The sequence below is a fragment of the Melopsittacus undulatus genome, chromosome 9 (genome assembly GCF_012275295.1).
Source record: "Melopsittacus undulatus isolate bMelUnd1 chromosome 9, bMelUnd1.mat.Z, whole genome shotgun sequence".
NCBI lineage: Eukaryota > Metazoa > Chordata > Aves > Psittaciformes > Psittaculidae > Melopsittacus > Melopsittacus undulatus.
Genome location: NC_047535.1, coordinates 10,998,713 through 11,026,571, shown reverse-complemented (window position 1 = coordinate 11,026,571; position 27,859 = coordinate 10,998,713). Strand labels below are relative to the sequence as shown.

Genomic DNA, 27,859 nt, shown 5'->3' with positions numbered 1-27,859 from the left:
AACCACACAGATTAAATACCCAGCAAGATAGCTTGCTAGGTCATTCATAATTTGCCATGCCTGGACTGTACTTGTGTCTAGCAATGTTTTTACTAGAAGAGCCATTCAGATGAATGGAATGTACATCTCCACTGGGCTTCACCTGCTCAAGCAGCAGCATAAACTTCTCAACCTGCCTTCAACTCTCAGTTCCTGAGATATGTGAAAACTATTCAGCTAGCTCTCCTCTGACATCTTTTTCTCACCTATCCTCTTCCCTTGCCTGCTTCTCTTGCTTTTTCTACCCAATTCCAGCACATTAAAACATTACCCTCTCCTCATTTCAATCCCTCAAAAAGCTCACAAATTATCCTCTTATTACTCCTTTATTCTTCACCTCAAGAATCACATAATACGAATAATTCACACCAGGTGGTACAATTCAATTTCAGATATAGTATCTGCATCGTTAAATTGTATCTTATCTTAAAGATTACTGGAGCCCAAGTAATCTAACATTGACTTTCCTTTCACAGCTATATATCACCTATCTCTTTTAACTGCCCATTTCAATGGTAGATCTTCCTGCCTTTAAAGCCTGCAGCCTGGAAGTGATTTTTGACCCTGTGGTTTCTTTTGAAGCCTGTATTAATCCAACTGTAAAGCTGTCATACTACCATTTTACAAATCTTTCCAAGTTACCACCCATAATGTCCCACCGGGACACGGAGATTCTCATAAAGGCTTTCATCATATCCCAGCAGGACAATTATAATTCATTGCTCCCTGGTTTTACTATTACCTCTTATAAACATTTCAAGTTCAAGTAGTAGTCTGTCACTGTATTTCTCAACTGAACTAAGACTTCTGGATGCATTATTCCAACACAGACACTAGTCCAATGGCCCTTGAGGAAGCAGTTCAAGGTGTCTCACTTTAAGATCTACTTGAAGAAAGTGCACACCATGCTCTTTCCACTGCATTCTTGCTGTAGCTCTCAGAATCATCAGCAGACACAGGAGCTTTTGAGATCCTGAAATCTCCCATCACTGAGGGACCCAGTTTCCTCCAAAGCCAGGTGAAATTATCAGTCAAGTACACATTAGGTCTCTTCATCTTTTTGTTTTAAGTGATAAGCAAGTAAGCACAGCCAATGTCAAGTGCAAATAGCAAAATTCCCCTGACATTGAGTCTGTAGTTACTATTAACACTAGTTACTAATGTTATCAGTCACTTAAAACAATTCTCTATCCCACATCTGATGAACCATTGTAATTTTGTCAGTTGATTTTACATTTTTAAACTAATTTTGGTTTTTAGAATTTTATCAGTCAAGTACACTAGAAATTACCAGCATAAAACATGCTTTCATTTCACAGCACTCAATCATTTGCTACCACAGGACAAACACCCTGTACTTCAAGGCCAGGTTGGACAGAGCCTTGGGTGGCATGGTTGAGTGTGAGGTGTCCCTGCCCATGGCAGGGGGGTTGGAACTAGATGATCTTAAGGTCCTTTCCAGCCCAACTACTCTATGATTCTATAGTAAGATGCAATTAAGGAAAAACACAAAACATCCAGGATTATGAATGCTTTGACACTGTTAGCACTGGATCTTCCTTAAATGCGCAGCAAGTCTGAATGATACAGCTGGAAGTGTTACAAATCACAGACTAATATATATTTCAACACACTTTCCACAAGGTGGCTGGACACAGTTCCAGGCAATCTGCTCTAGCTGACCCTGCTTGAACAGGATAGCTGGACCACATGATCTCAAGGGGTCCTTTCCACCCTGAGGAATTCTGTAAGCTGAAGTACTGTTAGAAATTATCCTCTCTCTTTCCTGTAATTCTTATGGCTCTATTTAAAAATAAATAAATAACTAGACACATTCTCTGATTGGTAGGAGTCACTCCACAAAATAGCAGACATGCATTTTAGTGTGCTGTTTTGCTGGAGATAAACTGATTTCCCCAGCCTTGATGAAAATTCATCTATCAATAGATTCAATGAAGCTATCATAAACAGTGGGACTGATGTAAAACAACTTATGGCAAAGGCTGGTGGTTTAGTATTGAGACCAAAGAGCATCAAGAGACTGATGTATATACAGAAACAAGAAAGAAAATTGTAAGTCTAATAAAATACCACTGACTTTATTACACCTGCTGCAATGCCAGCAAAGACCTTTCTGCTTCAGCACAGTGAACAGAGGCTTCGTCCCATGCTGTTTGTAGTAGTGCAGGATGAAAGCATCAGCCACCACTTCCCCAAGGAGGCAAGAACTGCAAGCATACAGGCTTCTGCTAAGCTCCTGTTTCCCTACAACTGTCAGCACCTCCGTGTTGGAAGAAAAAGCATTACAAGGTCACAGCAGACCATTCATCCCAAGGAGTGAGGAGAAAATAAGGACAGCACTGAAACTCCTGGCAAACACTGGCTAAACTTTACAAAAAACATAAATGATGAGGACAGGGCCATTATAAAACATGACCAAGATCATTCGGTAAGCCAGGCTTACTTGAGTTAAATACTTTTTAAAAACACAGACATATGGGTAGTTAAACATTCAGGATCAAGGAAAAAGGTGCAGAGGCCATCAATTTGGAATGGGACCTGTAATGTGAATTACATCACCATGAAAAGAAATTACGACTATGGCACAGAAGACTGCAGTTACCTTAACCTACCCATGCTAGCTTAGCCTGGGTAACACCTGCAATAGACACATAGTAAATGTATAAGATACCCATCAAATATGAGGTGCTTACAAGATTTTATATTTCTTAAAATATAAGTCCACACACGTATATATGAGTGCACACATAGAGAGGCACTTTTAAATAACTTCTATGCCTTTTTTTTATTTCTTATCACAGAATCACAGAATCCCGAGGGTTGGAAGGGACCTCAAAAGAGGCCCTTTATCCTTTGCCTTTACACATCTTCTTACAAAGAGAAATACCAAATCTTGGTTTCCTTACATAAGAAAATTCCACCTTTTTCCAAAAGGAGTTTCTTCTGGAAAAGGAGTGGAAACCTAGGCTCTGTTTTACAGCAGAGCAGAATTTGGAGAGCAATATTTCTCTTAGGGCTCCTTTCCTTTCAGACCTTATTTAGGCCTCTTTTCTTTTCCTACAGCATTTCTCTGGAGTGCCAAACCGTACAAGCTGTCACTGACAAAAAATATAAAAACCACTCAGTCATTACTCCTGAACTTCTCAAGGGCAACTAGAAGCATGAATGCAACTGTCCTTACACTCTGCGCTTAGGTAGTTGTTTCCTCCAACTTTTTGCAACTATTATGCCAAGAAAGGATACAGATCTCTTTCTAAATATAACAGTTTACTTGAGAAAAGTTTATTTTTTACATAGATTTCATCAACTCTGTTGCAAGTATGCTTCAAGGAAACTTACATCTGACAAAACAGTGGCACTGACCATGCTGAGCACCTCTGCTTCACATGCATTTTCATTAGCAGTTTGCAGCTGACCTACATAAAAGAACTGTTTTACTTGGAAATGCCTGTCAATTTATCCTTGCATTAGGTATAATCTATGATGTTTTAAAAGAGCTTCTCTTGTCTTTGTTAGAGCTGATCATCATGAAAGTTTTAGATCACTTTAAAAAACTAACATAAAAATGAAGTCTGTAACACAAACTTGACTGAGGCTTTATACATTCTGCTATTTGAGTTTTCTTCATGCAACTGTAACAAATATTTTCAGCTTCCCAGCTCAATAATTAAAACAGGTAGGAATGGAAGATATTAATTTAAAATTTCAGTGTGATTCAAAAGGAAAAATTTGTTTTCACTGTAACAAATGGAGGAATTTCAGGTAGTTGTACCTTATTCTATCAAGATACATTGCAGCCCAGAGAAGGAACAATTTCCCCATAAATGGCTAAGTGGGCCCTGTTAGGTAAGTTCTTAGCTGCATTTACTCATTCTCCTGTACAATAACCAACTCCAGGAGTCATCATTTTGAAAGCACCTTTTCTATGGAAAGCCCCACAGGAAATGAGTTGTGCTGCACTATTTTATGTTCTACAAGTTTTTTAATGACCCAGGAATCAGGAGATGGCTGAAATTAGAGAAACGGGCCTGTCATAATGGCACTAACAGAGCACAAACAGCTTGAAGATGCTCAATCCGAAGGCCTCAGATGCAGCACCATGCTGCAACAGCAACAAAAATTAAAAAAGGTTGACTCACTCTTTCTGCACACACAAAAATATCTGACTCTCATGATACAATGCATCAGACATATACTTCCCTTTTTGGAGCTCCACAGAGCACAGATCTGGCACTGCAGGCCATTCAGGGAAATTATATCTTTCAACTGCCTGCACTGTGTATATAAAAGTGATATCTGTATTAATGTAACATCCCATAACCAAACAAACATAGACATCTCTTTGTGTACATAACTTCAACAAAACCTCTCGATGAAAGCCCAGGCTTCCACTTGTCATTTCTTGAGAAGATATCATAAGGCAGATCATAAGTACCATGAGCAAGCAAAGCCAGTGCAAGATTCAGCCTCTGTCTGCAAGGAAAGTAGAACTGAGCTGCTGGCACAGCAAATCTGTGCCACAGGTTGCCAGTGCACCTGGGGGGAGGCATCAGGTTCAGCAACAAAGCTGCAGTACCAGGAAAATGATCTCAATGTTTCTTATGTGAGTCCCTTCAACATCCGATACAGAAGTATAAAATCTTACAGATTAGAACAATGCAGCTATTTTGTTCTCATTTGGGTCATAATTTATACCAAAATACAGGCTCCTCAATTTGTGATTAAATTTGTTTGCATCTCCACTGCTATAACCAAAATCAAAACAAAACCAAGTCCAAATTACACCTTACTGCACATCTAAAGGTCAGTGCCCTTAGCAGCCAATCAAGAAGGCATGGAAATACAGAGAGGACTGCCAAACAGTCGAATGAAAACTTTGGATTTGGATTTGACTGAAATCAAAACTCGATTTGGAACAAAATGTAAGTGTTCGGCTTTGTGTACAAAAGTTGGAGCCCTCACATCTCACAAGAGACCTAAGCCCATATGTACTGAATCATTTATTGATCTTGATTAAGCTTTAAGCATTTATGTGAAGAAACATTTTAAAACTTGCTATGTGATGTTTTGAGTTGCATAAAGCATAGAGCAAGCAACACAGGACTGATTATTGGGTGTATCTGCAAGGAACAGAACAATGGATAAACACTTCACATACACAAGATCCTAAAGATGCTTTTCGGCATTAAGTAACAGACTGAGCTTAATACTGAGTTTGATCCTGACATCTATAGATCGTATTACTAAGTATATAAACCAACTTTAATCACACACAGCTATACTGCAGAGTCTGGCTTCTTCACCATTAAGCTACAGCTTCAATTTTAAAAATTATAGAACTCCTCATCCATTTATCTCAACTTCTTCTATAGAGAAGATAATCCAAGATACTGATACTGAATTATTCATTTTAAAAGCAAAAGACATCAACATATATTGTAATTGATTATATGACAGTAAAACATCACTCTCTGAATATATCTATTTTCAGCCTGAAGCCATTTTTCACAATTTTTCAAGGCAAAAATGGTGTGCAAGAGTCCTTATTTCAGTCCTCCAAGCTTAGGCATCCTTTTGTTTCCTGCTATAATACTGGACATGCATTCATGTTACAGGGCTGCAGAAACTACATGTCTATGTCAACAGATGTGTTTCTTGGAAGACAGCTACAGAAATCAAGTTTATTCAAATCTTTGCCAGCTACCATATGCTGCAATACTACTTTAAATGCAACATAAGGCTTTGGGAACATACTTTTACTGCTATCTACACTTTGTTATTTACTTTCCATTTAGACTAAATACCAGAGACGGGGCACACTTAGGGGTGCAGTGTCCTCTTTGGGAACACATTCTACCCGTTGTAGCACTTAGAAAGGAAAAAATATACACAGCACTACACTACTCTCGACCACTTTCAGCGGCTGCACTTTCATAGAGAGGATCTGGGAAAGATATTTTTACATATGGCATTAATTCAGGGAACTTTTAATAATGGCCAAATATAATTAAAAATTTTGCAAAAATTCCTGCCATGAAAAGAGCAGTACAGAATCAACTTTGTTTGAAGAAAAAGTAATAATTTGTTCATATTCTGACTTCAGAAAAAGACAAAACACACGTGGTACATTTTTAATATGTGAAATACATCAGGCCCAATTCTGCTCCTATGTGAAGCACGTGGCAAAACTCCAAAATGCAGCAGGATTGAGCCCCTGGTGTTGTCACAAGCATTCAAATAAACAAACAGGGCTGTAACACATTCTAAGCTTCCACTGTGTTCCTCTAAATGGATCCAGACAGAAAAAAAAAGAAGGCACATTTCATTGCATTTTTGCAATACATGGATAACAACAATGTACAATTTTATATTATATAGAATTCACCCTCTTAAATTATAATCATCCAGATGTCCTAAGAGAAACAAAGAGTCAAGAAAGCTTTTATGTACAAGTTTGGATGACACAGTTCTACCAAATCTGGTAAGCATGTCTGATCTCTCTGAGCTCCTAACATCACTTCTTCCTCTGGACTTTCTTAAGTCCATGACATAGGGATGTTTTCACATGATCCAAACGTGGGCATCTCATACAGGCAGCTAAATCCCCTAGGCTATTTTACAGACAATAAAAAGATCTGTCGATGTTCTGAATCATCCTCAGGGGACCGTAAGCTAAGTGTGTGATCTCAATCCCTTCAGCAACTCTAAAAGGAACTGCAGAATCTGTATCTCACTCAAGACATTCAGCATTAGTCAAAGGGCGCAAAGTTGGCATCCAGTTATTAACCAACAGAAGAAATTTTGCTTTGCTTGCATGTGCATTTTCTGTTACCTGGGATTTCTTTTTATTAACTATATGGCCAAATGATATGCTAAAAGCTGAGTGCACCTCTCAGATGTTAATTGACTCTGAAAACTTGGGCCAAAATCCAGCAAGGCCTTTAAGCACTCATGTAATTTTAGGCATATTGACATGTCAAGTTTGAATTTAAATGCATGTCAAAGCCCATCACTGGATCACAGCCAGAGAACTCAGCACCTTCCAGAAGGAATCCTTGAAGTTCAAATTTTAACTGAGCCAATATTCATGAAATATTTTCCTTTCTGGACTATGTAATTTAAATGTGTCTTAAATTGCTGTAAGAGGCATTTCTAACCCCACTGCACTTTTATGGTTTAGCTCATGTCAAGTTCACCTTTCCGATGAACATGATCCCACAGAAAACCCAGGTATGTTCTACTTATGACACACCTGCATATACTTGACAGCAGGCCCAGGAGGCTTTCCCTGCTGGGAAAGGTGCCAAACACCCTACACAACAGTTTAGGAGCCAATGATACATGTGTACCACTTCTGACCATGCTACAGTGACCAATCAAGCTCTGATGAAGCTTATATAAAATAGTGACATGGTACACACTCCCAGAACATAAAGAGGAACTCCAGTGACAATAACAAATCTAAAATCTCTTTTTGTTCATGTTTATAGTGTTTTATGTCATTATGAAAACTCCTAAGACACACAAAAAGCAATTTTGTGCCAAAACTGTCCAAGGCCAGCTGCTGCCCTCTCAAAGAATGACTGAATACATACATAAAAATACTTGTGCCACAAATTTGATGAAGTTTGCTGCACTGTGAAAGGTTTTTCACCAGATAAAGCCCTTCCATTGTGTGTGTATTTGAAGCTACACAGAAGTGTTGTAGATCATCATTAACAATCATATGGTCAGTATTTACTGAGACAATACCAATCAGGCTAATCTGTACTATAAATATGGTCCAAAAGTATGGAAAAACTACTTAAACCAGTAGACAAAACCACACAACTTGTCTTTTGATGTAAGAAACTGGCTCTAGCTTAGCTACAACCACCTGCAACATTTTAAGTGCTTTTCATATCAGATTATTGGAGTAACCCCCATGAATTTGGTTGCCTCAACATTGTTTTACTCAAGACAGTTCTAAGCTATGACATATGCAGCAAAGGCTGGAATCGTCTTTGGTCTGTGACATACGTGCCACAAACACTCTGTGACTGTTACTATTAGTTGATGCTTGTAGAAAAAAGCACTGTGTGATACACAGCAGTAAATTACATACATCACTGTTAGCTTGTGGCATGGCATAACCTAGAAGTCAAACCACAGCCAAACAGATGGAGAATGTGCATGCCACAAAACTGTATCACTTCCCGCTACATCTATATCCCGAAGTGGTGCCTCTCCTAGTTCCCCCAGAAATGGGATAGTTTAAGAGACTCTTTCACTTGAGTAATTTCCTCCCCCATCCCCTCCATCCATAGCGATGCTTTGGGTTTGTTTTGGTTTCTCTCTCCCTTCCCCTTTTTTTTTTCCTTTCTAATAAAGACAGTTTTACTCTACAAGGCATGAATATTGTCAGTTTACTGGATAGCATCCACGTATACATCAGAAGCCCACTAGGGAGTGTCACAAATCCACATAGCTTTCCAAAGCTAGATTCAAAATATGGACCTCTTACTTAGCTGACAGATGTGTAAAATTATCTGCAGCCAGACAACTCCCTAATGACTACACAGGTGCATGTGCTGAACAATGCAAGTTATTCTGACTAAGACCAACATTAGCTTACACTTGAAAAGTTATCTTCAGAAAAAGTTTTTTCTGATGGCATAATGTGATTCTGGGACCAAAACCCACCACACCCTTGTTAGAGGAGGGGAATATATTAGCTCAGCTAGGTAGAGAGGCTGCAGGAAATCTTTGTGAGCGAAGCCAAATTTTAGAGGTTTTCTAGGAAGATATGACTATCATTTGGCTCAGTACTGCACTGAGCATTAGCCAGAAATACTACAGTCCATTAACGTCTGTTTTGTCTTTTATTGATAACTACAGAATCAAACACATGTTCTAAGTAAAAACTGCTTATGGAAGAGGCATACAAGTTACAAACTGCCAATTCTGCTCAGTAACATGCATGGGATTTCATAATGGCATGATTTGGCTGAAATGGCTCTGTGTCACCAGTTTCCCACTCCACCCAACACAAGACAGGAGACCTGAGGGACAGGACTGAAGCTGTTAGCAGGCTTCTGCCCTGAAACTTGCCCCAACGAAGTGGAGTCAAACTGGTGCCAGATCAAGCAACATAAAAGCAGCACTGAACAATCTTCTGAACTTGCACTTTATGTCTCCTCACTGGACTAAAGGCTCAAACCCTTCACTCATGGAGAACAGTCACTGTTTGAAATTCAAAGCTTTTGCAGTAATACTCAGTACATTCTTTACCTATAAAGCCTTCTCTTCAAACTTAAGACTTTTAACTTAATTTTCCATTCCCCTCACTCCTCTACAGAAGTGAGATCCCAAGATTCAGAACAGAACTTCTCTGAAGTAAAACTTCACCATCAATTGGAACTACTTTTACAACATCTGAGTGAACAACCAGAAAGACTTCACACAGTGACAATTTTATCTGCTCTAGGGAGTACAGAAAATACTGGATTCATCTTACCACCAGCTCTAGCACTAAACTAAAGCTTTGGTCCCCTAAGATTTGTTGTTCTGCTCTCACCAACCTATGCTGTCCATATGAAAAACCCAACAATTACTCCAAGTACAGCACTAACAGCAGTGATTATCCAACACACTCTCTGACCAAAATTCATGTGCTAAGCACATCACCTACATGCAAGCCCCAAATCAGGCTACTAATGTCCATTCTGTCCATGCTCATATATATGTAATACAACCTACTGCATGAGAAGTACGCATGAATCTCCAACTAAAGAAATAAACATATAGCTCTAGCAAATGAAAAGGTTTTATTTCTATATTTATATAAAATTTTTATTTTTATATTTAATACTACAAAATCCAACAGAAGGATTATACCTAAACATTATTCACTATATGTCTTTCGAATGAACTGTTAAATTGGTACAATAACCCTGAAAAAATCCATGCACCAGATCAGAGAGTGGTATAGCTGTGTTTTCATCTAGAAACAGCTGTGATTAGCACTATGGATATATGAATAAAATTCAAAATTGATAACAATATATCTGTACAAAATGGGAAAAATAATTTAATAAATTGTGGCAAAAACATATATGCCAATGACAAAGGCATGATGCTGCTTATCACTGGTAAGCAAATGTATCAGATATACAAAGAGCTGAAGTCAAAGTAAAAACACTTATCAATATTTTTTTATTTGCTACTTCTTCCATTGGAATATTTTCATAGCAAAAAGCAAACAAAAGAAAGACCTAAATCAATTGCATGTGCGTTTCATTCTGGCCTCTATCCTCATGAAGCTCACATATTGCTAAAAATGCTACTTAAAATTCATTTTCAGTCTTCAGACTAACAAAATCAAATCCAATCAGTTCACCTATAGGTTAGAAAAGGTAAGGGCTCAACAACCCTACTGTTAAATAAATAGTAAATAAATGAGGATTTTTGTCTCTGGAAAAGAAAACTATATTTGGTAAATGTACTGTGAACTGAAGAACTAATCATTAAAATCATTCCAATCAACACTTGTGATATATATAAAAATCACTGAATGTTTGTTTTTAAAGCTATTCTAATGTTTTTTTTTTCTCATGAAAGAAAATGTGCTGTTTAGGAAGTGTTAAGGAATGTCGTTATCATTTTAATTTGTGTTATTCCATAACTAGTATCTCCACAATTTTCTTAGACTGGAGTTTTCCTTTCAGTAAAGCTTCTTTATCTACAAGAACATGAATTCTATTTTACCTTATTCAGAGACAGCAATAAAATACTACTGTTTAAATATTTTATATTACTATTTAAATATTTTTTAGTTACTATTAACAAGTTGGAACATCAAATTTTTTTCCCACTATTTTAGGGCACATACCTCTTTCACACTGGGGTCCAGTAAAGCCATATGTGCAAGCACATCGGTTTGGAGCCACACATCTCCCTCCATTTAGACATCCATTTTCACAGACAGCTGTATCAGAGGGAAGGTAAAAATAATCTTTATTGAGCTATTTCCAGGAAGATATGAAGGTTTGTACTTAAAAAGCTCAGGTAAACTTAGTAAAATGGTAAAAATGGTAAACAGAACAGGATACTTTGTTTTCCAGAACCTACTTATGATCTTTTCCCATTTCCTGGCCTCATTAGTATTATGAGCTCATCTTTTCAAGGGAGTAAAATATAAACACAGTAACAGTCACAGCTTCTCTGACCTCTCAAAACCTTTCTCTTTCGGACGCCTGGACAATTCCATAACTCCAAAATAACATCTCTTTCAAACTTTCAACAAAGCAACACTGATATGGTAGAGACTGCAGACAGAAGGTGCAGGAAAAAAAATCATCTTGAAATCCTCAAGTTTTTCCCTACTATGAAGCAAAATGTATTTGTTCTCCTACCACAAAAGAGGAACAGTGCAGTATTAAAGGGCTGTTTGCTGATGTTGAATATTTCACGATATTAACTAGAACAGCAAAATGTAATCAATATCTATTTTGACTACATTATTCCAAGATATACTTTCCCTGTATGACGTTGCCAACAGAGTCATAACCCAGTTTTCCTCATAATGAACTCTAAAAAGAAGTTGCTCTCAAAAATAATCATAAAATATAACATTTATATGAGAAAGGGGCTTTTAAATACATTTTTATGCTCATTGAGTAATGTTATTTTTTGTTCCATTTCACATTCACTTCAGTAGAAAGGTTTCTGTTTCTCCTCCTTTATCCACTTATTATTTCACAGAAAAGGCAGAAATACAGTTCTTAATCCTTTCACCACATGATCCTCTTCCAGGTTATTAGGGTAAATTCCTGGTCCCACTGAAGTTCATGTAAAGTGTGCCATTGATTTTGACAGAGCACAAAAGGTTTTCATTAAATGAGCTAAACACATTTTCTTTGTCAGACCAATAGTTCACTAGATAGCAACATGACAGCCCTGGTTAAAAGCAGTGTCTACATCCTTATTTGAGTTACTTCACAGCATTCCAGCCAAGTAGAGAGAGACCACCAGACTCATTTTGGGGGAGATTTCAAGCAGATGATCCAGGAATGCTGTTGGCTCAGGACTGATTGAGGAAATCAAAAACATGTCAATCAACTCTAATGAGACAACATCAAAATGAGCAAAATTCCTACAGCATCCTCAGTCTGAAGCAAACCCCTGAAATTAAACAAGGTTTGGTATTAAAAAGCTTAATACTGTCTGTAAGATGGAAACTGAATCCCATGTAAATTCTAAATATATGCCTACTGCTCTAGTGAGTGGAAAGCCCTGAGGTCAATAGGAATTATGGTAGTGTGAGAACTACAGGATCAAGTTGTATCCAATTATTATGAATTCACATGATGTTTATTTTAAGAGTCCTGATCAGAAAGAATTCACTCAGCATTCTTTACAAAATCATGTATTTTCCTGTAAAATTCCACTGTACCTGATCAAAAAAAAGCTCAACATAAGTTGAAATTTAGTGCTAAAGGGTGCCAGATCCACACACCCAATAATTACTTCAGTGTGCCCAGTATCTACTTTAATAATAGTGTACTTACGCTGTCCACAGTGTGTTCCTGTATATCCCTTCTGACAGAGGCAATGGTCGTCACTGCAGCTACCTCCATTCATGCACCGGATATTGCAGTGTTGTACTGGAAAGAAAAAAGATTCTCCTCAGTTAAATCAAACCAGTCAGAAACATTTAACTACCTGCTAAGAGATTTTTTTATTTTTAGGAATTGATTCTATGAACTAGAAACCAGTATTAGAAACCAAGGATGTGTATTTTAGATCAGATACTTAAAGTGGTAAAAAGAAAACAACATTGATTTACAGTTTATAAGGAATATACGACAGGAAAATAAGTGCAAGAATTTGATACCACCCTTATTCACTGAAGTCAATGTCATTTCATATGAGCGTAAATCCACAGAATTTGTATCCTAGTTTGCCATGCTGAGAAAAGCCCATCAGTAAAAGAACTAAACTTCTGGTAGTTACAACTAAGAAGAAAGGGAGTCTTATCATTTGGGCAATGGAGGATGGGAGTATTTTAAAGAGAAGCATATAAGGAAGCTCCTGAAGACAGCCTGGTTCTATCGACACGTACAATACCAGAAACAGATCTGTCCAGGTAGGATTTTTCTTGCACCCCATTTCCAAATAAACTTCCTGCTGGCTGCCGTGTTTGGGGCTGTGGAGTTCACAGACAGCATTCCCTACAGCCAACACCTTCCCTTGCAAGCAGAAGAAACAAGAGAGCAGCAGCATGCTCTCCTCAGCTGAAGCCCTACCATTTATACTGACTAATATGCACCTGAAGTCCCATGCCAGTAAAGCATAAAAGCCCCCAAAAAATAAAAAAAAATCTAACAAAATAAGGACAAACAGATTTTTAACTAGTCTCTTCATCAGGCATAGAGAAGCAGGCAGACCTCCCAAGCAAGTGAAATCCTCTTACAGGTCCTGCTGCCTCATACAGCTGTGAACCAGGGCACTCCAGTAAGCAGCCAGGAAATGGTTTCCCTCTTAACGGGAACCACATGAAAGGCTCCTCCCCAGAGAGGATTATGGTCAGATCAGCATTTCAGTAGGTTGTGATGGAGCACTGGGTACCTACACCACGCTGTCTGAAATGCTCAGGACTGAAAATCAGAAATTGTATGTCCTGCCAGAGACTGTTGCTAGCAAGTGTTATGCCAACCACTGAATTCTTCTCATTGCACAAAGCCCTTAAACATCATTTGGCTTTTTACAGTACAGAAGTATGTGAATGGAATTTTATTTTTATTTTCAGGTAAAAATAATGATTTTAACTGTATTGCCTTCTACAGCAATATGAATCCACAAAACAGAAGTTAAACATGCAATGGGAGAAAGGATTTAAAAACAATCTAACATTTAAAATACTCAAACTCTTAATTCTTCACTTATCAAAGTTAAAACTGTATCTTGTATTTCTTGTGTGTCTAATAGTTATGATACATCTTTGTTCTACTTTGGATGCACTTCAGTACTTCAGGAAACAAAAATGTACTAACATTCCTTAACAAAAAGTAAAATTGTCTGCAAATACAGAATGAATATCTGGTGAAGATTTTTGGACAATGTCCTAAGTAGGTCAGAAAAAGGTGTATAGTTACTTTAAAATGTGCAGTTCAACTTAGCTTTATACAATCTTAGAAAAACAGAGGGGATTACAAGAAGCATAGGAAATGATATCATCTGTCAAGCAGGGAAGGAACTTAAAAACCACAAAACTGATTTCAATTAGAGCACGCTATGCCAAGAGCTAATTTCCATTCCCACATGAAGACCGAAGCCATTTAAATAGTTTGAACTACATTCGAGATAAAAAGGTTAACAGTAGCTTATATGATGATTTTCATATTATTTGTTCAAGTAAAAGTGAAGTCTATTTCCCCATTTTGGGATAAGGAGTGGTTTTACACATAACACACACACACAAAGTTTCCATAATTTGTCTTGCTGCTTCCTAAAGGAACTTTTCCAAGGTAAAATATTTCTTCCTCCTTCTTAAACTAAAATCATTACAGGAGACTGCTGGGACACTCAGTCATCTTTGTTAAAACAAGCCATTCAAATCAATAAACTTTCTCCCAGGCAAGAAAATCAGTAACATACAGTCAGTAAACTGCTAATTTTCTGCCTTCTTTTGAGGGAATGTTGAAAATTGTATTTCTAAAATCATACAGACTATTCTGAAATATTATCCTTCCAGAAGTTTATAGAAACACATGCAAAGGCTGTCTAGAGCTCAGATTATGTTTTTAAGACTGCATTTTTGAAAAGTAGCATATTAATGCAGGTCCAGAGTCTCTTTTTCTCAGCTAAATCAACAATTCCATTAATGTCAGTGGAGATATTCCAGTATTTGAAATAACCTGTTCCAAGGAATCACACTGACAGACACTCAGGGAAAAAGCACAGGAATTGCCATAAGGCTGGTAAATCAATGCATATAGCTTTGCCTTAACTCAGCATGCTCAGGAAATGTTAACAATATTAATAAATTATTGGTTTTAATCAACTGGTTTTCTCTTTCATATCCAATTTATAAACAGTCTGCAATGGAAACTTCTGAAGTCAAAACCGGAATGACTGCAGGAACACAGCTTTACAAACCCGCAAAAGAGCCAGTGAAACCAAACACATCCACACATGCTTTGTGTGTGGGCAATGTTTGCATTGTTTAGCAAAGCGAAACAACAAGCTTCACGCTTGAGCATAACAGTTCCTGACTTTTGGAATAAATTCTCAGCAAAGCTGAGCAAAGCCTGCTTAACACCAAGAGCGCTGGGACACCACAACTGCTCACGAAACATGCTCACCAAGCAGATGAAGGATAACACACACGCTGTCTATTCTGTGACTCCAATCTAGAAATGGTGAGGTGTGAGGGTCTGCGATCCTCTGGAGGGACAACCAAGCCAAGGGCGCCCTGCAGGTACCGTGAGGAAAGGCTGCCTCTCGTCTCTCTGTGCCACGGCTGAGGAAACGCTCCCAACCCCAGCCGTGCATGACGCAGGGCTTTGCCTGCCAGCAGCTGTAAACAAGGAATGACAGTCTCATCACATCCCAGATGCTCAGCAAGCTTTCCCTTTGAGTGACTGAGTCAGAAGAGAGATGGCAACTAGCGCCAGGATGGGATGCGGGCTGCAGCCGCGTGTGGGGTGCTGAGAAAAGCTACAGCAGCCTTGAAATCTCTGGGAACACTTAAAATTCAAGACCTATTACCACTTCTGACAGCAGCAGACCGTAAAGGAAGAGGCTGAGCTCCAGGTTCTATCACCACTGAAGGGACACCACACCACCCTGAGGAGTGGGATCCTGGGGCATGAAGCTGAGGCTCCAGGCCCTGGCCTCCCCCCTGCAGCAACGCGGTCTCTGAGGAAAACCTTGGTCCTCGGGCAGTGCCTCTGAAGCTGCTGTAGCTGGGGACCACAGCAAGCCCCATTTTGCACTCAGGAGGTGTAACCAACCTGCCAGGGGTGCAGACACTTGTCTTCACCAGCCACAGCACCCTCCACAGCTCTCTGGAGAGCCTCTGCCATGGCTCCCTTCCTTCAGAGACGGCTCCATCAGCAAACACCTTCCTGTTTAGACCAGCCCAAGCCAGTGGGACTAAAGCAGGTTGGAAGCAAAAGCAGTGGCTTGACCCATAGCGGCATCAGCTGGGGGTGCCTGTTGTTGAAAGAGATAGACTCCTCTTCATTCTCATACCCTCTTTCCCAGCAGCAACGTGACAGGATTGCAGGGTGTGTCTGCAGCACAAAGAGGGGCATGACTGCAGCATGAACAGACACCACTGAAGCAGTCATAGCCTGGGTGGTTTGAGAGGAAGCAGCAGAGCAGCCACTACAGAGCCAGCACAGCACAGGGTGTAAGACATCTCCTCACACATGCACCTGCGACACCAGAGCCAGCCACATATCAGGGCCAGCAGGAGGGCTGCCTCCACACATGGCAACCTTATCTTCAAGCCTACCATAAGCATACCCAAAAATTCACTAATTACACAGAAATAACCACTAGTCAGCCAGCAAGTTCACTCATGTCAGAAAAATCCCTGCTGAGAAAACCACCGGTTGATCTTTCCAACCACAAATCAGATTCCTAAAGCTGACTCGTAACCAGAAAAGTCACAACACTGACCTGTATAAGAAAAGAACTTGAAGGCTTTGTTATACTTTCCAATCCACATGCTTTCCAATCTGCATTAATTGATTCTGACAGACAACTGGCCTATAAGAGCCACCATGAATTTGGTATGGTTGTATATACTATAAAACCTGTGCCCATTACCGATTCCTGAAGTATTAAAAAGGCACATAGCTTAAAATATCTGAAAGACAACTCAGACACATATCTCATCTATCAGAAGTCATGCATTTAATCCTGCAAAGTCATGGCATTGTCACTCATTTTTAATTTGCATTCTGAATGTGACAAACATATCATTAACATAGAAAATAACCAAAAGTGAATAAGAATTTCTGTTTTTTAAAAATATATAATTAAAGCAAACATGAATGCATTTTGACAAAATATTAACTGCTATCAATGGGAGTTGTTAGTAACCCTCTGATGTCAATGAGTACTTTTAATTAATGTTTATGTTTACTTTGCTTTCTAATAGCAGATCTAAGTCATTGTGGTCTATTATGTAAATACATATTCATGGATTTTGCCTACAGTGCCAAGAGATCAAATTACTTATAACAAGTGTATGCTCTATAAGTCCTAATGAGGTTCTGGGTCATAAACATTATTACACAAAAGTGCACAGAGGCGATGGAGTCTCTCTACAATAACTCAAGACACTTTTGCTTTTAGATTTGGTTTAATACCTAAAGGTGATGTAACCACTCACATAATGCATCCTAAATTACTGCACTGATGAAACTCGATAGAAACTAGTTTTTTTAAGCCAACTCCTAAGTCCACCTGTAAAGTGTTAATATTTATATCTTATACAACATTTAAAAGTGAGCAAACCTATGTAGCAATAACGTCAGCATTGATTAAGTTTAGGATTAGTAAAATACTGCTGGAACTAGATGATCTTAAGGTCCTTTCCAGCCCTAACTAGTCTGTGATTCTATGATTTATACCTAGGAGAAGTAATTGTCAACAAACAATGTAGCTATGTCATACACGCTTTAGAAGCTGCCTGTCTAAAAACCATAATAAAGTCCTGCCCCCGTTTATTTGTACAATTTTGATGAAGGCTAAAACTATGGAGATCAATGGTAGAATATTCCAGAAAAGAGCCATGAGAAGAACTGTAACTTTGTTTTTCTTTAATGTCTTGACTCATAAAATACTTCAATGTGGCCTAAGACAAAAATGAGGTAATACTAAGGCCCACACATTTCTTTTACAAAGGTGCCAAAACATGTAACAGATGTAGGGATACATCTCTCCTCTGTACCCTGAAGGGCACTCAGGAGAAGGTCATACTTTCCTTTACTGGCTTACAGGATTAAGGCGTATGCACCTGGTAAAACAGTAGCTGCAAACCGTAGCAGAAACGCTACAACACACAGATTTGTGTAGCATTTTGCAATCTTTCCAGTAATCTCTGGGAGCTCCAAAGCTCCATACCCTTCTCATGCTGGCCTCTCCCTAACAGATATCACAGGAGCCTGTGAAAGGGGTTGAACTACAAAGAACAATATTTACCATTTTAGTACATGCCATTCCATTACATTCCACAGTTGTTATTGTTTTCCACTGTTATTGCATGAAAAAGATGCTATAAAGCCACAAGCTGGTTGGTCATGTGGGAAAACTCTTATCAACTAGGAAAGGAAAAACTAGCAGGGTAAAAAAAATACAGGGGTAAAGCAGACCACACACTGAGTCTGAATACATATTCAGAATTAAAAGAATGACCATATTGCATAATATTACAGACCTCAGCTGAGTACATTCTCCACTGCGTTCAGTTAATATGTTGTTCAGATAGTTATGGGCATCCATGGGAACACTTTCCCCAAAATTCTTCCCAGAAACTTCACATTTTATACAAAAATCTGAATCATCTATATTCTAAGAGACAAGCATTGGTTACTCAAATGATAATACATTGGACTTTACAGCTGGCATCTCTGATACAAACTGAGATACCATCCCAAGCAACATCCTACACTATATTAGATACTTGACCCATGATTAGTCATTGAGCTACCTGGTTCATTAAATTAATTTAATTTTACTTATTTTTTACTGGATGGGGGAAACCTTCCTTGAAAATCTAAAATCCAAACATTTATAGGAAAAGTCATCTGTCTGAAAAGTTTCATTTCCAAAGTATCTTTTCTTTCCTGATGAAAAGCTGTTCCACTTTAAAACCGTGACCAGTTCTGTACGCCTAAGCAACTAGAGAAGTATCATCCGAATAGGATCAGTCAGTAGATTCTGAAGATATGTATTGGGCCTGGCATGGAAATGCTATAATACTTGTAGGCCCATATATACATAATACAGCATCATGGCTACCTTAGAAACCCCCAAAATGGGAGTAGAATTACAAAACCGGTCAAATTCAGCCAACCATCAACAGTCATCTCTCTATATCTTTACAACTTCTGTGCTGCATATGTGTGCATGCCAGCATTGAATAGAGATGAGGCATTTTCCAGAAAGCAAGCAGGACTGGAATTAGTGCTACAAATTGGCAAATGAATATAGCTTTCAATAAAACTAATTCAGTTTTGATCTGGCAAAAAAGAGCATCCCCAATAGTTAGTCTCTGAGTCATTCTTCAGTTTCATCACAGGAGCCTACACTTTCTTTCCTGTGGTAAAAGTATGTCTGGTGACTCAGAGGTTATTTGTCTTAAACTGGCCACTGACCTTACATACCTTATTAGCCTCACAGACTCAGAAGAAAAATATCAGACACAGAAGAAATACTTACTTGATTTTGAACCACAGGAGGGGGCTATCTGACCATTTGGGCATGTGCACATGTTTGGTCTAGAGCAAAATCCATCCCCACAGGAATGTCTGCAGATTGCTATAAAGAAAACATAAATGCCTTTAAAATATGTTTCCAAAACCCCAAACACACAAAAAAACACAGATAGAAAATACAGTACCATAAATACTTACAAACCCTTCAAACTGCATACAACAGATTCCAAAATATCTCCTCCTGTTCCATCCTCATCTCTACAGAGGATAGATAAAACCTAGACCTTCACTATCTCTTATGAAAAGGTCTGGGAATGCGCCACAGGCCACTCTAGATACAAGGAAATTTCCTTGGGGAAGTGAAGCTGGTCCATTTTACCAGCTTACTCTTGGGGGAAGGATGGCACTGAGGCAGCAGTACAATGTCCCCTTTATTTCTGCACCAGACACACACAAGCGCTTTATAATTCCTATCTGACAGTGCGCTACCTCAGTACTTCTGAAGCGGGTCTTATCAGCCTTAGGCAAAGTGCCTTTAACAATTATTTCTGGTCCACTGTACCATTACACATAAATATGCATACAGCACTATGATTGATATACATATATATTTATATCCCTACATATATATTTCAAGGATATGGTCCAAACAAGCACAGAAAATGTACTTGCTGGCCTGATGCTGTTGCCTCCTTCTATTTTACTTAAACAGATTAACATATTCCACAGCTACTCACTCCCAAGGGTCCACACACCCCTTGAATCCCTTTACCACAGATTTAAACAGAACATGTGGATGAGATTAATGCTGGTATCACATCATTGTATTACAGCCCACAAAACTTTGTACATTAGCTTAATATATTTAAAATGGTAAAGAAATGATGCGCAGCTGCTACTGAAACCATACAGAAACACATTTCAGTTTTGGTATACAATTAAAAAGACCCTGACAGAGAGGGACAGAGATAAACCTCAGTCATAACACACAACTGGATTAACTTACGGACTATGCATTGGTTTCCACCAGGTAAAGTTTTCCATCCAGGGCAACAGTAAGCATTGTAACGTGATCCACACACATTTGGTCTGGAAAAGAAAAAGGATGAATTCTTATTTTTACTCAGCAATATGTTTTAAAAGTAGAGGCATAAAAATGGAAAAAGTAAATCACTGCAATATACGTTTCAATAATTAAATCTAGAAGTGCTGTATGTTTCTAGCAGAACTGTATGCCTTTGGTTGTTGGGGTTTTTTAGGTAACATACACTTTCACAAATTTGAGATTACATTATACAGATGAAATCAAATCAGTAACATCTGAACAACAGGAACAGCATGGGCAAACTTTGTCTCATATCACTCCATATCTGGAACAGTAGCATACAGGGGGGTTAAGCAAAACTCCCATTTCAGTACAAAATGAGGCATCACACCCATCATCATTGGTGAACAAAGAGGAAATCTATTCTCTCTCAGTGACAACTTTCAGGCTTCATGTTGCTTTCTCTTCTTTACTCTAAAGTACTATTACTGTTCCCCATTTTGCCCATATGCCAAACTATGTTCATATAACAAATGAAACACACCAACCATGACATTAGCCAAATAAATGAATTAAAATATCATAGGGGGATATGAGACAGATTTACAGTGTTTATTGTTTTAGGAAGGGGTTTCTATTATTGTTGTCCTTGGTCTTTCAGAAAGTTCTTCATCCCTAGTATTGCAATGTCTAAGTAAACAATAGTTACCTCATATGGTGAGTCAACTTAAGACAAACAATCTTGATATATACAAACATTTATTCATGCACATTTTCTAACCATCAGACTTTTACACCCTTGTATTTATTCAGGGATCTGCATTATGAATGCAATTTCAAGTATTCTGATTATACCTTTGATGACACCTTGTCTTTTCATTAACTGCTTGGCCAGAAACTACTTAAGTCAAAGCAAACACTATCATTATCTTCCACTGCTTCTGGGTAATTACAAAGTGTTAACCAAAGTGAATGAGAGCAACATAACTGGACTTGTTGCAGGGCCCTTTTCTGTTACAGACTCAAAGTCTTATTCATATCATTCCAATGTATTCAGTTTTACTAATGTCAGCTACTTCCCTGCAGGGCTATAACCATGTAACTTTCCTAGAGTTCCCTGTTCATCAATGCCAAATGTTGCTCCACAATCATCTGCCAAGTAAGACTGGCAAGCAGACAAGTGAGATTGCTTTTCACCTTCTCCAGGCAGAAAATATAACGGAATAGAAATAATGGAACTTGCTAAGACAGACAGAATGGGTTTGTTGCTACCTGTTACAACCTACAGGCATAAACTACCCATTTCCAGTCTGGGTTGGTAAGAATCTATAAATGGCTAACCATAAAGTGATGCTCAGGTACTCTGTCTCCAGTCTCGGCAAGTACATGGCTTTGGGAATCATCTGGTCCAAGTTAAGGGTCAGGAACAGATTTCTCTACCACAGGGAAACCAAAATTTTACAATCTGTTTCCAAAATGGGGCTCTGGAAAACGCAGATGTGCCAGTAATCATGAAGTCAGAGACCCTGGAAGCCTTGAAGGTGTCCACAGGGTAGGCTAAGCTGTACACCCAAGAAGCTCCAACTCAGACGCAGCATGCTCAGCTTTAACATAGAAAAAAAAAGTCATCAAACTGTACGTCCATGGAACAGTTCGAGCCTGACAAGTGCATTTTCCAGTGGAACACTTTTTCGGCAGAAAGCTGCTGTCTAGCCTATAAAAGAAACCTATATTGAAGTCTGAACACTACTTCTTTGAGAGGGAGCGAGTGTTCATTACTTGTGCCTATTTGTAAAATGTCTTTAAAAAGAATTAATTTTGAAGGTGAAATTCATCGATATTTATGAGATAATCGGACACTATGGCAATAAATACCCACAAATAAATAAAGGGAATAATAATTTAGCTCATGTAAAGTAATGGAAAGCATCAATTAAATTGTAAAGGCTTTATCGCGATACTTAAACAGTTAGCCACTGTTGTTTTTAACAGAGCATATTTTCCTGCTGATATTACAGGCTATGAATACTAAAGAAGCATATTATATTCTTATAAAACTGTTTTCCTGAACAGCACTACAAACAGAGTTCAGTTATAAAACCTGATTTGTAATGGTAAAATAAGCAAAACCACGTCTATATAGCCCAAGCCATCTGTGGTGACCACAGAACCCTACTTTCACTCCAAAGCTCACAGGTGGGAGAGAGCATCTCAGGAACAATAGACAGATGTCTCACTTTAGAGTCACTTACAAATTTGTAAAGTATGAGGATTTCGGTAAGGGTGTAGTGCTGAGAGACAGTTTGACTGATGCCCACAGTTTCATCAAGGATGTCCAAAATAAACAAGAAAGTATGTCTTTGATTAATTATATGCCAGTACAAATGCAGTAGCAAAATTAGTTGAATAATTATCAAAAGCCATTGGTTATCAATCAGAAAAGTCTTAGAATGGCAGAGAGATAAACTTTAATCTGTAAATTCTGATAACTAACGCTTGAGAGTGACAGGTCTGGCTGACAGCATCTGCATGCACCAAACTATAAGATATTCTTCAGGAACTATAGCAGGAAATCCCCCACCCCCATTACAAAGTAAAGCTTTGTCTGTCCTTTCCACCTGCATGGGGATGGAGTCCATCAGCATCAGTCCCTTCAGGTGGACACCATGACCCTGCTCCAGGGCAGCGCTGTGCTATACCTGGGCTGTGGCTGCAGCACAGCCTCTGCCTGTCTCACATTCTCAGATAAATGGTCTCCTTTCTCCACAGGGCAACACTGACATTATTTCATGGGAAGGACCAACTGGGTCCATCCCTCCTTTGCTATGCCTGCTCCTGATGCCCCTTCTCAGCACGGATAAATGCCTGCCTGGCTCTCCCAGATTGCATGCAATTACCCAGTGAGAATGAAGATGAATTTGTGGAGCAGGCACACATATGTAAGTGGATGGGAAACAAATCATTATAAACTTGGCAGTGCCTTCTTTTTAGATGTAACAGGCAGCAAGGGTACGTGACCACCAAGCAAGTGAGGGAGGTGTTCAAAAGTTCCATGTGAAGCTGACAGGGGAAACACCACCCAGCCCAGGAGCAGTGGGGGCACCAGACACAGCCTTGTGGCTGTTCTCCCCAGGGCCCTGGCACAGACACAGCCTGCCTGGGGGTGTGCTAATTCTGCACATCCCCGCTCTGCCCTGCGTGTGACCCCTCGAGGAATTTACAGCCCTCTCCCAAAGAAAGCATTGCCCATCTACAAGCTCCCACGGGACGAAGTTTCTGGCACTGCTGTGAGCAAGGCTTGAGGCAGAAAATCTGTCAGCAGCACTGCCATGCACGGGCCAACACTGGTGTAACCCAGGCTGGATCAAACACAAAGCATGGGTCTCAAATAAATTAGACACCAGACAGAGTGGGCAGAAAGCAGCTGAGAGTAGGAGAAACAGCTGATCACCAGTTACAGCTGAGCTGAGATGTGAGGAAGGGTTTCTAATCACTCAACTCACTTTCTCTCTCGGAAGAGCACACAGACTCTTCCTTGCAAGAAAATGTTTAATGAAGGACTTGTATTAACTGTTTGATTGAAATGGACAGCATAGTTTAACACGACCAGTTAAGGACCCAGTTTTCTAGCAAAGATACAACTTAAAGCAACGTCATCAGCCAACAGTTATTTTTTAGAAGACTTTGCCTATTTTTCTTCTTAAGTGGGTAACACTGGTACCTGCTAAAACTGATTATCATTTGCTGATCATTTCCACATAAAATCGGAGTGGTGCTTCCATGCCTGCACTGGGAGCTAAAAGGAATGCAAACTGCACCTGAAATAACGGTATGCTTAAAACTGTGGTTGTCTAAGTCTGAATATAGCCAATGCACTAAGACATAGTAGCTAAGGCTCTAAAATGTGAAGAGGAATAGCTTTTACTAGTCATTTTCCAGAGACACACAATCACATCTATACCTTTTGCTGTAAAGCAGCTTTATGTACTTTCCTAAATTTCTCAGCATCTCAGAGTAAATGCTAAAAGCAGAGTGGCCCAGATCTGCTGACTCCTCTGGCACTTTACTGAGCTTTCCCACTGAATCAAGAATTTCCATCCTTAAAAATACTCCAAACCTTAGCGGACACCACCATGAGCAACCCAATTTAAGTTCACCCGGCTCAGAGCAGGGGTTGGACCACATGGCTTTCCAAGGACCATCCCCACCTAAATGACAGAAGTCAGGTACATGGTGCACAAATTAGAAGTCAATACCAAAAGCACCTCCTTTTGCTAACACTGGTGCCTACCCGCTCTTCCAGGGAGCAGCAAACAAAGCAGAATTGGGAAGGGAAGGTCTGGTTCCCTATGGGATGCAGCAGCTAAAAGCTACAGCACATGATGGGCAGCCTTCCCAAGTCACCTGCCACCCTGACACATATCACTCTGCCTATGACCTCACAACTTCCAGTGAGCACAGTCACAAACTGAGAAAATGAACTATGTTGATGGGATAGAGCATAAAACACAGACACAGATCTGCATTTAATGCACGTTTCCAGGTACCCCAAATAATTTAAACAGGGTTTGCTTCTCTGTTGTTTAGCTAAATTTTAGAAAGCAGGATGAAGTTAGTCACTGCCCTTTTTCATCATTCAGTGAAGATTTATTAAGAGGACTCTTGAAGCTATTTATTTCGATCATATGAAAATAAAATCCAGGAAATTATTCCAGACTCCATGAGCAAACACAAAATTTAGCTTCTATTATCCTATAAAGGACAAGCAAGCATTTTTAAGCAAAACAGGGGTTTTTTTTATATCCAAAGGACTGCATCTGATGTACTCATTTTTACTATGCACTAAGTGAGCCTGGATATTTGTGCCATGCAGAGAGCCTAATATGATAACTATTTCTCACTCTGACAGTAAGGATACCGCTGTCCCAGAGTCCTGGCTCAGTTCAACTGAAAAAATAACATGCTGAGCAGCTCTACGGGTATCTTTGGCTCTGGTCTATGTGCAAGTCAAGAGTTCAAACTGACATGCAAGTTTCCTGCAGAAACACTGAACACTTTTCTAACCCCAACTTCCATCACACTGCGACAACTAAATACAGCAATCCAACAACAGCATTTGACATTAAGTGAATTCTTCCTCATTTGCTCTGAAAATCTGACTGTGTCTTCCACAGGGCCAGACTCATCTAACCTTACAGCCAGGCATTGCTCTTATTCAGAGCCAGGGACAGACGCGTTTCTGGCTCATATTCCCTCATTGTTTCACTTTGAGAACGCCAATGGGTCCAGTTCAACACCCAACCCATATGGCTGTATAAGACATGTAAAGTACATGTACACCGACACAGAAACTATCTGTTAGGCCAGACCAGCACAGCTGGTAAGCAGGAGGGATCCAGCACATACTTTCTTAAAACAAACAAAACTACCAAGATAAAACAAGTAACAGAAAACCCCAAAGTGCATTCAGCAGACAAGAAATCAGTCTATCTTGGTAGCACTAAACAGCATCCCACAGGAAACAGATGTACCTGTGGACTAGGGCAATGCTTAGCTTTCCAGAAGTCACTTCACCTGGGAAAACAGTTTACACCTCCAACACCACTTCCCGCATTTACCATGTACCTGCTAATGGCTATTGGTTAAGGCAGAACTCTAACAGTCTCCCAAAAGAAAGCACACAGGCAAACTCAGGACCTCTGCCAGCACATGATGTGTACCAAGCAGAGCAGCAGTGCAAGGACTGTGTGGGGCACACTGGGCAGTCAAGCCCCAGGTCTAGCCAGCTGCTTGTCCAGGCTTTGCCAGAGGCTGCTGGGTAAACTGGTGCTACCCATTGTCCCCACCCTGGAGCAAATGCAAGCACTTAGGGAGTTGAACAAGGCTGAATTTGTACCAATACTTGTCTGTGAATGCCCTTAGGTATTAAGCAATCCCATTAATTTGTATTTTAAACTGCTTTCCCTTAGGCTACTGGAAGATTAGTTTTTTTTGTTTTGTAAGACAGAAGCATTTCTCCCCCTCCCCTCACAATACACTGCGTCCTACTCTCTTCCCTCTCCTTGCTGGGACAGTGATTCTGTCTTTCTGCCTTTCAAAAGGGCGGTTACCTGCATGTCTGTCACAAAGCAACAGGAAAACCCTGCTGATACGGAACCCACTGTTTTAGTTCACCTTATCCCTAGCAGCCACTGGTAATACACTCTGTATACAGGGAAAAGAAAAAGATAAAATATCCGAGGGAAAAACATAGGAGAAAAGAAAAGGGGGAAAAATGTTCCTTAAATGAAAGCAATTTTAGTTTGAAACCTCAGCTGAACATCACTGGGTATTCTGATGTCCTCCAGCAAAACATGAGAGAGAGGGTTTTCATCCTCTTAAAAAAGAGGATGAAAATGATTAAGGCTGTAGACAAAAGAACTGTGGCTTTCATTTGGTATTTCTGAGGCTTAAATAGTCATGAATCATTTCATAAAATGAGAAGTAGAAAAGGAAAACAACAGATTCTCCAGCAAGTCAACATTCAAAATACTCTTCCAGATAAAAGCTAGAACTCCTTCATACTTAAGGGAAGATCCATAAGCAAAACCAGAAGGCACAGGTTTTCATTTAACAGGCTATATTTTGCCTCTCAATATACCTTCCAAAGATGAGCCCAACTTCTTTAGGCTCGTTAAATGCAACAAAACCAAATTATTCTTCTCATGCCTCTACCTGCACACCAACCTTAGCATGGGCCTTAAAAAGATTAATAAATAAAACCAAAGTGGGGAAGTCAGAATGGATGAGAAAACAACGAAAGGAGACATCCACAGTACAAGAGCAAAATGCTACAAATACATTTTTCCAGCACAGTGTGATGGTTAATCAGAAACACTCCAGGCCACAATTGTTCCATTCTACAAAAATATTTACTGAGTCTGGGGAGTAAGACCAAAGTGACACACATGTATCTATATCCTCTTCATCTGCAGGGTTCCGCAAGGAGATGAAGAAAACGAACAAGATGGAAGGTGACTTTATTGGAAAACAAAAAAGCTAATGATTAATTTCTTACTACTTCCATAAGTAAACTTTCCAAGATCCCTAGCTGAAGTCTTAAGTAGAGAGGGCCACCTATTAGCCAATGTCTACTACACTTTTACCAAGAGTAAGTTTTCCTGATGATTTATGTACCTAGACAGCTTGGGTCTTGTGTTCTGTGTCGTACTATTCTAATAATCACAGGCTGCTGAGTCCATGAACGTATTTAAAGTGACCTTTGTCAAAACTTGAAGTTCATATATAAAACATTCAAGTTTGCAGGATGGAAGCTGCATGA

At 39.3% G+C, this 27,859-nt stretch overlaps 1 protein-coding gene across 1 annotated transcript in view; it reads right to left on the bottom strand.

Annotated features, from left to right (window-relative positions):
- FBN1 (fibrillin 1) overlaps nucleotides 1-27,859 on the bottom strand; it is a 152,299-nt gene that overhangs the window by 117,894 nt on the left and 6,546 nt on the right. The window contains exons 2-5 of the mRNA XM_034066265.1: nucleotides 20,500-20,582; nucleotides 19,498-19,596; nucleotides 12,609-12,704; nucleotides 10,931-11,026 (exon numbers count right to left, since the gene is read on the bottom strand). Of these exons, the coding sequence (XP_033922156.1) occupies nucleotides 10,931-11,026; nucleotides 12,609-12,704; nucleotides 19,498-19,596; nucleotides 20,500-20,582 (374 nt within the window). The remainder of the gene's footprint in view (nucleotides 1-10,930; nucleotides 11,027-12,608; nucleotides 12,705-19,497; nucleotides 19,597-20,499; nucleotides 20,583-27,859) is intronic.